This window comes from Macrobrachium nipponense, chromosome 1 (assembly GCF_015104395.2).
Source record: "Macrobrachium nipponense isolate FS-2020 chromosome 1, ASM1510439v2, whole genome shotgun sequence".
Classification (NCBI taxonomy): Eukaryota; Metazoa; Arthropoda; class Malacostraca; order Decapoda; family Palaemonidae; genus Macrobrachium; species Macrobrachium nipponense.
In genome coordinates, this window is record NC_087200.1 from 127,091,213 (window position 1) to 127,106,639 (window position 15,427).

The 15,427-nt window shown below is 39.6% G+C and overlaps 1 protein-coding gene across 4 annotated transcripts in view; it reads left to right on the plus strand.

The window, feature by feature from the left end:
* The first annotated feature begins 326 nt into the window (after positions 1-326).
* Positions 327-15,427, plus strand: part of LOC135219612 (nuclear envelope phosphatase-regulatory subunit 1-like) — a 43,900-nt gene continuing 28,799 nt past the window's right edge. The window contains exons 1-3 of one of the 4 annotated variants that reach the window (XM_064256521.1): positions 361-662; positions 1,401-1,456; positions 9,083-9,134. In XM_064256521.1, the coding sequence (XP_064112591.1) occupies positions 9,107-9,134 (28 nt within the window). In that variant the 5' untranslated portion in view covers positions 361-662; positions 1,401-1,456; positions 9,083-9,106. The other 3 variants (XM_064256518.1, XM_064256520.1, XM_064256519.1) reach the window with 3 other exon arrangements.

Sequence of the window (15,427 nt, forward strand, 5' to 3'; positions counted from 1 at the left end):
TTATGTCAGATATTGCTATGGAGGAGTGATAATGGTAGTTACATTTAACAACATCTTTGAGGGCTGGGTTGAGAGTTTAAATTTTTTTGTATGTTCGATATGCCGTGTTTCGTGTTTGGTGTTTCTGTATGATAGTATGCAAGTGTGTATGTGTTTTTCTGAAGAGTGCGAGAGAGAGAGAAAGATCGTAGTTGGTGGATGGATAATAAGGAGTGGTTTGATGGCGGGCGTAAGCGTCTGGGTTGCCTGTTGGAGCGGTCGCCGAGGCAGTCTATGAGAAGTATTGAGAACAGTCGGTAAGAGTCGGTCTGTCGTAGTCGACAGCGGTCTTTTGGAAGATAGTATTGATGGTCAGCTTTATTGTGTTTTTCTAGAGTTGTTATTGGTTTTGTTTGTTGGAAGGTTGTTGTGCTGGTGTTTGTATAGTTGGAAGGTTGTTGAGCTTGTGATTTCTTGGTGTTGTTTGTGAGTGGTTGTATGTGGACTTTTAAGTTGTTGTTTTGATGTTTGTCTGCACAGTAATTTGTTGAGTTATTGTATTGTTGTAGTACTCGGTTGGTTGTATTATGTCGTGATTCTCGGCGGTGGTTGTGTCTCGAGTTTCTCGGCGACCTTATCCAGCAGACAACACAGCTTCTTGCCTTGAAGACAAGTCATATCTGGTGAGTAGTACATGAATGTGAGAGTTTTGTTTGTGTCTGTCGGGGAACCAGTAATTGGTACATAGGTAGTACTAGTATCATAAAGGGGAAAGTGTGGCTGGGGGAACATTGATAGTCGGTACTACTAAATAATTGTGGGGAGATTTGCTTGCTTGTGATCCCGCCACATTGCAATAAGCAGAATAGGAAAGTATATACTTTGCAATCTGAATAACACAGACTATGGTGACTTGTGTACCTATACTGTATATTGAATGTTATATAGGTATTGCTGTTTGGAGACCTTCTCCCATCATTTTGTGCACGTATGATGTTGTATTACTTACTGTCTGTTGGTGTCTGCCTCTTTTACGCTAACACTAAAGTTTGCCCTGGGTAAGACGGCAGCCAATATGCCGAATTTTACGTTCGCGTGTCGCCTCACTTCAACCCACTTCTGTTCTTGCAGCTTTTGGTCTGTTTATTAGTTTTACCCATTGTTACTTCATCCCCCTCTTTTTTCTATGTCTTCCTATAAACGATGCCGCCAACATTTTTTTCATGTTGTTTGCTTCATATTTCCCATTTCAATCAGGGGGAATTCTCTCTTCTCTAATAAAATTCTCACGAAAGTTGGTATTTTAGATTGCGACTGTTCACATTTACTTTAGGTATGTCAAAGTTCACAGACCCGTTTGTTTACTTGAATGTTCGATTTTCGCTTCCCTTGTATAATTATCGGTTATTATTTGTTGGCAGATATCTGTGCTGCAGCGTGGATTCAGGTCTGAACAACCATTTTTTTTTATACAAATGTAAGTGGATTAACTGTAGATTACGGAAAAGCATATTTTGTTTTACAGAAAAAGGTGTATTAGCAATTGATAATATACCTAACTGCAGAAAGGTATATTATATTTTTTTAAATATGTAGGTACGTATAAGCAGCTAGTAAATTAATGTAACTGCTTTTTAAAAATGTATTAGCAGCTGGTAATATAACTACAAAAAATGCATATTATGCTCAAAAGACAAAATGTATTAGCAGTTGAAAATTACGAAAAAAGTATGTTTAATTTAAAACAAAAAAAGAATTAGCAGTTGGTAATGCAGTTACAACTACCATACTTTGAAAATAAGATGTATTAGCAGTTGGTTATTGAATTACAAAAAAAGTATATTATGCTTTTAAAATTAAGTTGCATTAGCAGTTGGTATATAGCAGAGCCGTATATAGTAGTAGTATTGAATAGAGTAGAGCCACTACTCCGATTTTAAATGAGAAACCACAAAAAATTAGGACATCACAACTTTAGCAAACGCCGACCTGTTAGGTAGTTCAACTCAACATCCTGAGTTTCATACCTCTTCTCTTTACACCAGTGTTGTTTTGGGTTGGCTGTAGTATAGGTGGTAGTATTCGCCATAATTTCTACTACTACTTCCCCCCCCGGTGTTGTGTCATCGACTGAATGGATGCTTGTATCTGCCAGGCACAGTTGATATTATAGTGACTTAATCCCGTAAACTAACGGAACTTTTCATCAGAGTGCAGGACCGAGAACTCCCCTGGCGTAGGCATTTGTAGGCTTGGGGTACCGGGCAAAATTCCTTCTTGAATCCAGCCTGACAGGTAATTAAACGCCAATAACGTTTTGTTTTCACTGCTCACCATTTTATTTTTTTTTTATTTTGGTGATTCTATACAATAGCTCCGCCACTAATAATTTTGATAATTATTTTTTTTTCTGGTGAATTAGGGTACTGGGTAGTAGGGTAAAACATCACAGCAGGCCAAACAGGCCACCTACAATCAACGCTTGCCACCCTCCAAAAAAGTACATTATAACGCGTCCTGACACCGGAGATGGGCATCAGTTGCGACTTGTTGTTGGTGAGAAACGGAGCTAAAGACCTCTACTCTCCTTTCGAAGTAAGTATTTTCTCCAAAGTTAGAAATTAAGGCCAAATTTTAAGATTTAAACAGAGGGTAGTGAAAAGGGTGGCTACGGCAGTGGAAATCTCACCCCAAAAACGCTTTAGAAATTTTTACTTACAACTAAAAATGTTTTGAAGATTGACGCCATCTTGATGTTTACGGATCTGCATACCACTTGTACCCATAGACGCTGGGGCACTTTCATCACAACAATCGTAAACCAACCTCTTACCAGCACTTATTCAAGGGGACTACGGCATTCTTTGCGGCGTTTTGCGCTCTTCAATTGTTTACAATGTTGTTCAATTGGTATGTGTTTACCCTCCAAACTAGGTATAAGACTTACACAAAACCGGGGAAATAAGTGAAATTAGCGTATCTATTTGTATTATATATAGGGTAGAATATCACGACAGGCCAACCCTCATCACGGTGGACGGATCTTATTCACTCGATATTTAATTGGTGAAACATGAATACAATTGCAACTCTAAGCATACCATTTAAAAGACAGAAGTTTCGTCAACATATTGTGATATATGAAAGCCCCATACGAACTAAAATAAGCATGTGAGCTCTTCGTAAAATATGTTTTCAAGGCAGTTTTGAAATCCAATATGGCGGCTACGTTTTGCATGGACGGTTCTCATCAGTGACGGCCACATCTTTCTTTACCCCAGCCTTCCCAGCACTCATTGAACAATGTTAGCGTATGTATGTAACGTTTATTGATCTTACTCAAGATTGCAGTTGTAATCAGCACAATAAAACAACATTTTGTTGCCTATATTAGTGAAAGTATGAAACTTGTTATTCCCGGGGTTATGGTTGGAACTGAATTCATTCTTACCTTGTAATCAGTGGTTTTATCCTTACTGCCATCACAACTGAAACTCCACAGTGCTTATTTGATTGTAATTATACACATTTTGGTCTTAATTCACTCCACAGTGCACTTGAACCACATTGCTGTTCGTGTTTCCTCAAGCACTCACTCCGTAAACAAAGTTACGAGCAGCAGACGACAAACACTGATATGAGATGCAAAGCTTTATTCCCTTAATTGTTTACTTTACTCAATATTTAGTTTAACTCTACTTCAAAATGTTTATTTAATTCATGTCCATTATCCCTTTTTTGCAACCAAATTAACCCCCAAAAATTACAAATGTTTCGGATGTATACTTACGAGCAGACGACGTGAGGAAAAATGGCTCATCGTTGCCAATCTAGTGGAGGCGTCACACATACGCCGATGCATTTACAAACTGTTTCGATGAATTCTAGTTGTCATAGTAATGCAGTAATGATAAAATTGCTCTAATATGTATATATACTACAAATAGATACGCTAATTTCACTTATTTCCCCGGTTTTGTGTAAGTCTTATACCTAGTTTGGAGGGTAAACACATACCAATTGACAACACTGATAAACAATTGAAGAGCGCAAAACGCCGCAAAGAATGCCGTAGTCCCCTTGAATAAGTACGAATAAGTGCTGGTAAGAGGTGGGTTTACGATTGTTGTGATGAAAGTGCCCCAGCGTCTATGGGTACAATGTGTGCAGATTTAGCACATGAAATGGGAAGTTTGTTGACACAAGCGACTCCGTAAACATCAAGATAGCGTCAATCTTCGAAACATTTTTAGTTGTAAGTAAAAACTTCTAAAGCGTTTTGGTGAGATTTCCACCCTTTTCACTACCCTCTGTTTAAATCTTAAAATTTGGCCTTAATTTCTAACTTTGGAGAAAATACTTACTTCGAAAGGAGAGTAGAGGTCTTTAGCTCCGTTTTTCACCAACAAGAAGTCGCGACTGATGCCCATCTCCGGTGTCAGGACGCGTTATAATGTACTTTTTCGGAGGGTGGCTAGCGTTGATTGTAGGTGGCCTGCTTGGCCTGCTGTGATATTTTACCCTACGTACATATTACAGCAATTTTATCATTACTGCATTACTATGACAACTAGAATTCATCGAAACAGTTTGTAAATGCATCGGCATATGTGTGAGGCTCCACTAGATTGGCAACGATGAGTCATTTTTCCTCACGTCATCTGCTCGTAAGTATACATCCGAAACATTTGTAATTTTTGGGGGTTAATTTGGTTGCAAAAAAGGGATAATAGACATGAATTAAATAAACATTTTGAAGTAAAGTTAAACTAAATGTTGGGTAAAGTAAACAATTAAGGGAAGAAAGCTTTGCATCTCATAATCAGTGTTGTTGTCTGCTGCTCGTAACTGTGTTTGCGGAGTGAGTGCTTAGGAACCACAGCGTGGTTCAAGTGCACTGTGGAGTGAATTAAGACCAAAATGTGTATAATTACAATCAAATAAGCACTGTGGAGTTTCAGTTGTGATGGCAGTAAGGATAAAAACCACCGATTACAAGGTAAGAATGAATTCAGTTCCAACCATAACCCCGGGAATAACAAGTTTCATACTTTCACTAATATAGGCAACAAAATGTTGTTTTATTGTGCTGATTACAACTGCAATCTTGAGTAAGATCAATAAACGTTACATATATACGCTAACATTGTTCAAATGAGTGCTGGGAAGGCTGGGGAAAGATGGTGGCCGTCACTGATGAGAACCTTCCATGCAAAACGTAGCCGCCATATTGGAGTGAATAAGACCCGTCCACCGTGATGAGGGTTGGCCTGCCGTGGTGTTCTACCCTAGCTAGTTTACAGATCCACAGACAGATCCTACACTTCCAAAACCATTACCCCAAATAATAAAATGCATAGAATAAGAGTTGTCCAGAATTCCAGTATAGGGCAAAACACCGCATGACCTGCATCAGGCCAACAACGATCAATGCATGCCACCCTCCGAAAAAGTACATTAGGGGGAAACACCAGCAACTACCAACCCTTATCACGGTGGACAGGTCTTATTCGCTCGATATTTAAATGGTGAAACAAGAATACAATTACAACTCCAAGCATACCATTCAAAAGATTGAAGTTTCGTCAACATAATGTGATACATAGGTATACCTATATGGAAGCCCGATACGAACTAAAATAAGCATGTGACGCTCTTCGTAAAATGTTTTCCAGGGAGTTTTGAAATCCAATATGGCGGCTACCGTGTGGATGTACAGGTTCTGATCAGTGACGACAACCATCTTTCCCAGCCTTCCCAGCGCTCATTTGAACAATGCTAGCGTATATATGTAACGTTTATTGATCTTACTCAAGATTGCAGTTGTAATCAGCACAATAAAACATTTTGTTGCCTATATTACTGAAAGTATGAAACTTTTATTCCCAGGGTCATGGTTTGAACTGAATTCATTTTTACCTTGTAATCGGTGGTTTTATCCTTACTGCCATCACAACTGAAACTCCACAGTGCTTATTTGATTGTTATTATACACATTTTGGTCTCAATTCACTCCACATTGCACTTTAAACCAGTTGCTGTTCCTGGTTCCTAAGTGCGCGCGCCACAAACACAGTTACGAACAGCATACGACGACACTGCAAAGTTTTATTCCCTAAATTGTTTACTTTACTCGTTATTTAGTTCAACTTTACTTTGTTATTTAAGAATTTTAATTTAATTCATGTATATTATCCCTTTTTTTGCAACCAAATTACCCCGAAAAATTAGATATTTCTAAAGTAGATACAATCCAATGTTTCTAACCTTTTCGTACATCTGGCTGCCGAAACCCATAGAGGAACGACTATGGATAAGTGAATTATATATTTTTTTTTTTTTTGCTTTTTTGTTTTTGCTAGCACTTTTCATTGATTTAAGTCTATATTATTATTTTGAATTTCTTTAATAACTGTATGCCAGAAATAAATGTAACCTTTAATGCTTGCATGCTAAGAATGGCAAAATCATCGTTGCCACGTTAGTGGAGTCTTCACACATACGCCGATTCATTTATTATAAACTGTTTCCATGAATTTTAGTTGTCATAGTAATGCAATAATGATAAAATTGCTTTAATTACCAGTTATTTAAATAAATAGTTAAATGGCAGTATAAGGTCATGAATTGCATAAATTTTTTACATATTCATGATTATTAATTTGAAAATATTTGTTGTTGAAAAAGTAACTAGGTTCCTGACTCAGATATCAACAGTTTTGCTGTGAATGGTACTATGGCGTTGTTCGCGCTCTTCTATTGTTTATCAGTGTTGCCATTTGGTATGTGTTTACCCTCCAAACTGGGTATAAGACTTGCACAATACCAGGAAAGTAAGTGAAATTAGCATATGTATTTGTAGTATATATACATATTAGATCAATTTTATCATTACTGCATTACTATGACAACTAGAATTCATGGAAACAGTTTGTAAATGTATCGGCATATGTGTGAAGCTCCACTAGATTGGCAGCGAGGAGTCATTTTGCCGTCTGCTCGTATCTACTTTAGAAATATCGGTAATTTTTTGGGGTTAACTTGGTTGCAAAAAAGGGATAATAGACATGAATTAAATATACATTTTGAAGTAACAAAGTAAAGTTAAACTAAATAATGAGTAAAGTAAACAATTTTGGGAATAAAGCTTTGCACCTCATAAATCGTGTACTCGTGTGCTGCCCGCAACTGTGTTTGTGGAGTGAGCGCTTAGGAACCAGGAACCGCAACGTAGTTAAAGTGCAGTTTGGAGTGAATTATGTCCAACATGTATAATTACAATCAAATAAGCATTTGAGTTTCATTTGTGATGGCATTAAGGATAAAACCAGTGATTACAAGGTAATAATGAATTTCAGTTCAAACCATGACCCTGGGAATAAGAAGTTTCATACTTTCACTAATATAGGCAACAAAATGTTGTTCTATTGTGCTGATTATTACAACTGCAATCTTGAGTAAGATCAATAAACATTAATTATATACGCTAACATTGTTCAAATGAGTGCTGGGAAAGAGGATGGCTCCGCGGCGCTTACGAACGGCACATCACGCGGTTGCCACCATATTAGATTTCAAAACTGCCTTGAAAACATATTTTACGAAGACCTCACATTGCTTATTTTAGTTTGTATGGCACTTTCATATATCACATTATGTTGACGAAACTTCAATCTTTTGAATGGTATGCTTAAAGATGTAATTGTATTTCACCAAATAAATATCGAGTGAATTAGGCTGATCCACGCGATGACAATGGATCCACTGCAGTGTTTCCCACTAACAACTTTAGCTTAGACCTACCTATGCCTGTTTCTGTTTAGGTACTATACTATGTTTTTGCTTATATTTTTTTACTACTAGCAAGGCTGTGTATTTATAATATTAGTTAAACTCGTCCAAATTGCTCGTCAAGTGGTGGTTACTGAGCAATGGGGTCATGTTACTAGAGGTCTGCAGGTTTACACAACTCAAGTATCTAATATATACTAGGTAGTACTCACTACTAGGTACTAAGTAGTTAGGCACTTACCTAGGGTAAAATATTGAATGGCCTCCCGGCGACCACCTTCCCAAAAAATAACTTTACCACTATCTGTAACCCAGGATCAGTCACGAGCCTAATCCCATGGAAGCAACATCTCGAGACTTCTTCTTTCCTCTCGAAGTAAGTGTTTTCTCCCAAGTCAAAATTAAGGACATAATATCTGATTAAACAAAGGTTAATGAAAGTCTAGCCATGCACAGTGCTAACTTATATACCTCCATGAGACTCAAAATTTTTACTTAAAACATGTAATATATAGAAGTTTGGCGCCATCGCGATGTTTGCGGAGTCACTTTTGTCAACAAACTTCCCATTTCCTGTGCTAAATCCACACAACATTTGTACCCATAGACGGTAAACTTTCTTTACAACAATCTTAAAAGGTGATGGTGTTTAAGCTTGTGACCGGGGAAACTTGGCGAATTTTCAGGAAGAAGAAGTGTGTGCTAGATATTTAAATAATTAGTTAAAAACCAGAAGAAGGTTATGTATTGCATAAATTTATGACATAGGTATTCATGATGATTCATTTGAAAATATTTGTTGTATGTCCAAAATGCAATAATGGTTTTAAGTAAAATATTACTCCCTTACATTACTAGCTATTCACTCAATGTTGAAGCCTATCCAGATAGTTTCAAAAATTAGAAAGTCTAGGATTTAAGCTAATGTAGCTCAAAAAGTACTATTCAAAACTTCAGGTGTACTCAGCATAGGGTAACTTCAGTATACAGTATATAAGGAAACACTTCTGTATTGATAACATTATTAGCAAAGCAGTTATAAAATGTAATAGAAAACAGTCTTCTCCCCTCCCTCATATCTTGTATGACATATCCAATGGAAACTAATGATATCTAGGCTAATTAGTCAAAGAAAGCTAGGGTGGTATTTCAGACTAGGATAGTTGAGCGTGATATATTGCTGTTTATAGTTGGGGTTCAGGAGGCATATGATCATAGGTCGATAATATTTCTTTAGGTAGGGTAACTGGTTTAATTGTTCTACTTCTATATCTGCATATCTAATGATAAATGTTTTTATTCTATGTTGCAGGGATTATCTGCACAAGTAGAAAGGATGTCTTTGGAGCAGACAGCTTGTGAAGGTGAGTATACGTACATATTTTATTTCTGTAGTAGTACCTGATTTTCCCCAAGTGTGGATTACAATACTACAGTGGTAGCTCCCGAGGACAAACCATTGCATGTCTTTTTTGCCTGTCAGATTTTGTGAAAAGTCCTGAAATTTACGCTATCACAGTGGTTTAAAACTAGAAGTGTGGCCAACCCGTTTTGTCACTTTACTCTCATTAGCTACTTGGTCTCTTTTGTTTGAAGATCCACCTCCTTATTACTTCTCAAGCTCTTGTTTTTCAGTTTCTGTTTATGACACTTCCATATCTGTGCTGTTTTGTTCATATAATAATGGTAGCTATTGTCTTATATGGATATGCCTCACCATAAGTTCATTAGTTTGTAGGAACTAGTTAATAAGGTACACGTAGTTACTCTGCTGCTATTGGAGTTGTTTTTGCCCTATTTTTATGGACAACTTTGATATGTTTTTGGCTCTTGGTTTTGATCGGGGTTGGATGATGAGAGCTATTTCCCCCTGTGAAGGTAAAATAGAACAGTGAAGAATTCCCAGATGTGTTTGACAGAGTGGACATTATGTCAGCAGTGGACATTAATCCACCCACAGGCCACCAGACCCCTTCTACTTGGGACACATGGTGGCTGGTTTAATAGCCCAAGCTTCATATTAGACAGAAAAGTATCTTGCCTAATGCACTGAGAGGATGTAAGGCTGGGGTTGAATGGTTGAGTAACTGGCTTCTCTCCTTTCTTCCTTCCTCCCTCCCTACCTCCCTCCCTCCCTCCCTCTGCAGTGCAGCAGCTCATGTGCTTTACATGCTGGACTGGGCTCAGATGTGTAGGTGGCTACTTAATCAAGCATCTAGTCTTAGATCTTCAGCACATAAGATGTTATTCTCCACTCCCTTTTAATAAAGGGAGAATGGCAGTAAAGCTATAGTCTGAACCCATCAATTGTATTGTCCAGATGTGTGATCACACTTGGTTCTCCAAGGAATTCCTTTTCAATTGAGAACTCGGACAAATTTATTTACTTTGAGCTAAAGGTCCTATCATTTTGTCATATCAGTGCCAGACTGAATATAAGATTATGGGAATCATTGCTTCCTTGCTCACAGTGGTGACTGGGAATGTGACATTTCCAGGTTAAGACATAGTAACTTACTCATCAGTCAAAAGACAGCCTTCCGCCTAAAGGGCGAGTCTCGTACATAAAAGGTGATTTTTGTATTTTTGTAGAACATAAACATTTAAGATAATTTGTAAAAAGCCTAGGTATACAAACCTGGGTCTTTTGTCATATATCCTCCTCAATCATCCCTCTTTGACCCTCATACTGAAGGAAAATGTTATTGGTTACAACTGGTGAGTGGAGACATTACCTCACTCACCACATTTAACCACCAGTAAACTACCACATTACCAAGTATCAATGCTCAATTCTAGCTTGAGCTGAGGATTGTTCCAATACAAATGGCTCTGGTTTGTACACCTAGGAAAAATTCAAATTATTTTACATGTTACAAATTCATTGTAATATGTCTGTAAGTTTAATTTTTTAATTAGATAATATTGTTTCTACATAGTGTAAAACTTTAGTGTATCTATCTTCAAAGTTTGTTGTACCAAGAGTAATCTCTTAATGGTTAACAGTGTAGTATATTTCTATGTGGTTTGAAATGTTCATTATGTAAAGCCACAGGCCAATAGTAAATATGATAGTTATTACATGGCAGTGTATAAAATGTATGAAGTCAAAAGTAGCCAACATGAAATTACAAGGCAATCCGGGTTTTCATTACATACCAGTAAATTGGATTCTAATGCTCTCTTACTGTTTTTGGTAACCCAGTTGTATGTAGGCTGGAACATACCTTATTCATAATCAGATTGAGCATGATGTTTCTGTATATTTATTGATACAATTAACAGAATTGGCAGTAAATGTAAACTGCAGTGAACTTATAAATTTAGAGATAACATATACATGAATATTAACTGTAAACTAGTAATTTAAAGGAAGATTTAATATAACCAAAAGTTCACTTAACAAACTATTTCTAAATATTGGCAAAAGTCTTCAAAGGTATTTCTAATGTAGTTTCTAAAAATAAAATCTGTACATATTTTTTTACAAAGAATTCCAATATCATTGCTGTCTTTATTTATTAGCATAATGATATGTTGATTTTTACTAGCATATCTTGATTTTGAGTTTTTTTTTTTATGTTAATGGAACTGTTTTCAGTAAATGAACATAACAAGGGAGGGTAGTCAAAGTATAATGGCAAGTATGTCTTGGAAGACTGATAAATTTAGCCTTCCAGTCAGCAAAGTGGCCTAATAATATTACTCTCTCTCTCTCTCTCTCTCTCTCTCTCTCTCTCTCTCTCTCTCTCTCTCTCTCTCTCTCTCTCTCTCTCTCTCTCTCATACACATTACAGTGTGGTATACAAAAAACTTGACAAGTTTGTCAATTTTTCTCCATTTCCATTTTCTTTGCATAAATGCCTGTTATACATGCTAATAAAGTAAATTTTGTAAGCATTGACACATGCTGTAAAAAGCGAGTACGTACTTGCTTAGAGACAAATATAAGTATAGATAATTTTTGTACATGCAACTTCCCCGGCAGATATATACTTAGCTTATGTCTCTGACGTCCGACAGAAATTCGAATTTCGCGGCACACGCTGCAGGTAGGTCAGGTGATCTACCCCCCTGCCGCTGGGTGGCAGGAATAGGAACCGTTCCCGTTCTAGAACCAGATTTTCTCTGTCGCGGTAGTGTCAACATATGGTTGTTGCTACCTCCTGACTTGATTTTCGTTTTTCATCGCCATCGATCTTCTCGGCTGTCTTTTACAGGGAAGTACTGGTGGGTCTTTGGTTCGGCATACGCTTTTATTAACTTTTTAATGAATTTGGCTTCGAAAATTTCGAAGAATATATGACGTGTAATTACTACCGAAATTTTCGGTAGACACTCACATAGTTGCAAGAAAGGGAAATATTAATATTTATTCATTAATACGTGTAATGAAGTTGTTAGAATTGATTGAGGAAATATACGGAACTTCCTACTTTTAGGGAGTCAGTAAAGCATGTAACTAGATACGTTTCTTTTAAAAGTTTTTTAGAAACTCGTACTAACGAGCAATTAGAGTATTAACAGTACTAGTAGTGTTGCATCCTCATCACCTCTTACTTTCGCAGAAACTTCAAATTCATAATTGCAATTTGAAGACAAGGATTCTGGGTGGCTCAAAATGCGAGCTATTGAAAGGTAAAGAAGTGATTACTAGTGTTCCCCATTGCAGTGGAGGGTGCGTCTGATCGGCTCTGTCTCGCTCCCAGGCCTAGACCTCTTTCAAGCTCCCAAGCCCAGGGGAGAAGGAATGTCGAAAGCCGTAAGGGGGTTTCAGAGAATCCCCATCGGTCAGGCGTCCCCTCGGCAGGTTCTGTAGAGCGTCCCAGACTGCCAAGGATAGCCATTGAAAAGGCATCCTTAAAAAAGTGTCTCTCTTCATCTTACATCCGAAAGACGAAGAATGTATATGTTTTGATGATCTAGCGCGTTCTCTGAAAAAACGAAGAGAACACTGAGCAAGAGCCAGCCAGGAACTTAGGAAGCCGCGTTCCAGCAAGCTAGCGTGAGCCACGTTCCAACAGCCAGCAGCGAGCCGCGTTCCAGAAAACAGACTAGCGCGAGCCGCGTACCTACAACCAAACGCGAGCCGCGTTCTAGAAAATTTTTCTTGGCGCAAGGCGCCTTCAAAGAGACGAAGCGCCAGCCTGGCGCAAATTGCAACAGAAAAACAGACGGCTAGAGCAAGGAGCCTATAGTACAGTGGCAATCAGAACGATCCTTCCATTGAACGTTTTCCTTGGGCAAGAGGCTCTTTCTAAAAGGGGTCTAGTAGGCGCTCGGAACTATCAGGGCGCACGGGACCTTCCACACAAGCGAACGTTCCAGGAGCGAGTCTCCTTTCTAGCGTGCGGAACATTCCAGGCGCGCGGAACTATCCAGGCGCTAGGCGCAAGGAGCCAGGCGCCAGAATATTCCAAATCTTCTTAAGAGAGAGAGGTCAGTCGCGAGGCTCCTCTTTGAGTTTTTAACTTGAGCAACTTTCCCCTGGCAAAGGTGCAAGATGTTGCACAGGCGGCCGTCGCGTTTGTCAGAAGGATTCTGATACTAAGAGAAGCCATTTTTTCATTATTCAGAAGACTCCTGGGTTTAGCAGTTCCTCTCAATGCGGACACACTCCTTCATTCATGCTCTTCCCTCGTTATGAAGAGGCAAGCGCTTTGGGAGTTTTTCTTATAAGAATCTCATCGACGTTTGGGTATGATGGCGGATAGGAAATATCTACTTCCTTCCGTAAACCCTACAGACGAACAAGGAATTGTGTCTCGTCCGCTATTTATGAGGAAACACGACGTTTCACTTATAACTTACCCGGTGGTTACATATAGCTGTCGTCCCTGAGTCACGGCAGAATTTGAAATTCGCGGTAGCGCTAATGGTTTGACAGGTGATCCCTCTACTCCCGTTCCCGCCCTCTAACCGGGTACCGGGAACCATTCCAACAATAAATCAGAAGTTTCCTGCCGTCGGAACCGGTAACACGGTTCCTCTGCTGGTTGGAATTTGGATTTGATCATCTTGGTTTTCTCCTTTTGGTGATGTACCTTGAGTTTACTGATCTTTTTGCTAGCGCTATAGTTATTTTGGTTTTGATATTGTTGTCCTTTTTTAGGAATTATTTTGAATTCTTCCAGATGTCTGACACCGGCTCTGTTCAGTATAGGGTGTGTAGTAGTGGGTGTAAGACTAGACTTCTTAAAGCTTCACTTGATCCTCATTCTACTTGTGTTAGTTGTAGGGGACGTGAATGTTCTTTTGAGAATACGTGTGAAGAATGTAAGTCTCTAACATCTCATAAGTGGAAGGCACTGGGAAAGTATATGAGAAAGTTAGAAAAAGATAGAATCAGAAAGGCTTCACAGAGATCTTCTTCTAAGTTAGTGAGTAGCCAGGATATTCCTCTGAATTCTATTAATCCTGTTCCTATTAACCCGTAGTGGTTGCTCCTGCCCTCGAATCTGTATCTCCCTCCCGATCCCGATCCCGTGTCAGTATTACGAGCCGATATGGACTCGAAATTTGTCTCTTTCCTCACCACTATGCAGAAAAATGGGTGAGACAGTGCAAGAAGTGGTATTTAAGTGTGATAAATTACTTAGTGAAGTGTAGTGGAGGAGGTGGGTTGTTCGGCCCGTTCGTTCTCCTAGGTCTAGGCCCCTGTCAAACTCCCCAGATCCTGGGAGGAGTCATGCCGAAAACCGAAGGGAGGGCGAGCGGGACCTGCTCCCCAAGAGCAGCCCCGCCCCCTCAAGCAATCCTGTAGCCGTATCCCAGATGGCTGTCGCTCACCATTGGAAAGGTGTTGCGAGGAAGTGTTTTTCGTCAAGTGACTCTAGTTCAGATGTTTCCTCTTATAGAGGTTGGCGTAATAAGACTTCTAGACCGCTGAAAAGGTCGCGCGATGTTTCGCCTGCTGCGTTCCCAAGCAAGGTGGCGGCTGCCGAAACCTTCTTGTAGTTTTTGGGAGGGGCCTGAAGCTTTTTCTCCGGTCGGGGTTTCGATTTATCGCCCTTCTCTCATAGAAGTGGAGAAGCCGAACACGCACAACTCTTTCGGAGCTTCTCCAGAGCCTCCTCAAGCGATAACTCCTGCGGCTCCAGACGTGTTTGTGGATCATCCTTCTACACCTCCCGCGCCTTCTACGTCGGTGGATCCTCACCTTCGGTGTTTGAACAGATGAATGCCAAGTTCGGCAGTATCTTGGAGCTTTTTGGCAAGTCTCTTTTCCGTCCCCGAATGGCGCTCTCCCGACCGCCTTACATCTTCCGCAGACTACTGTGCAGTCCTCTTCGCAGGCTTCCTTTGCAGTTGCCTCTTCAGGCTCAGACTCTCCATGTGACTCCTCTTCAGACGCCACTTCAGGCGCCTGGTCGGACTCCTTTCCTGACTCCGTCTATGGCGCCACGTCAGGCTCTCGCTCGAGCGCCACCTCAGCCGCCAGCGCGGCCGCCAGCTCAGCCGCCCGGATACGTCTCAGTACAGGCTCAGACGTCTTCTCCTGCTTTCTCACACCCTCCTCGGCGACGCGTCAGGGTGTGACTTCGCCGAACAGGATTCCTCTTCCGATGGAATGTTCGCCAGTTTCGTCGAAGAAACTTCGGATTTGGAGGAAGAAAGAGAAGGACTTACAGAAAAGACAAGCATTTGTCGGGGTATA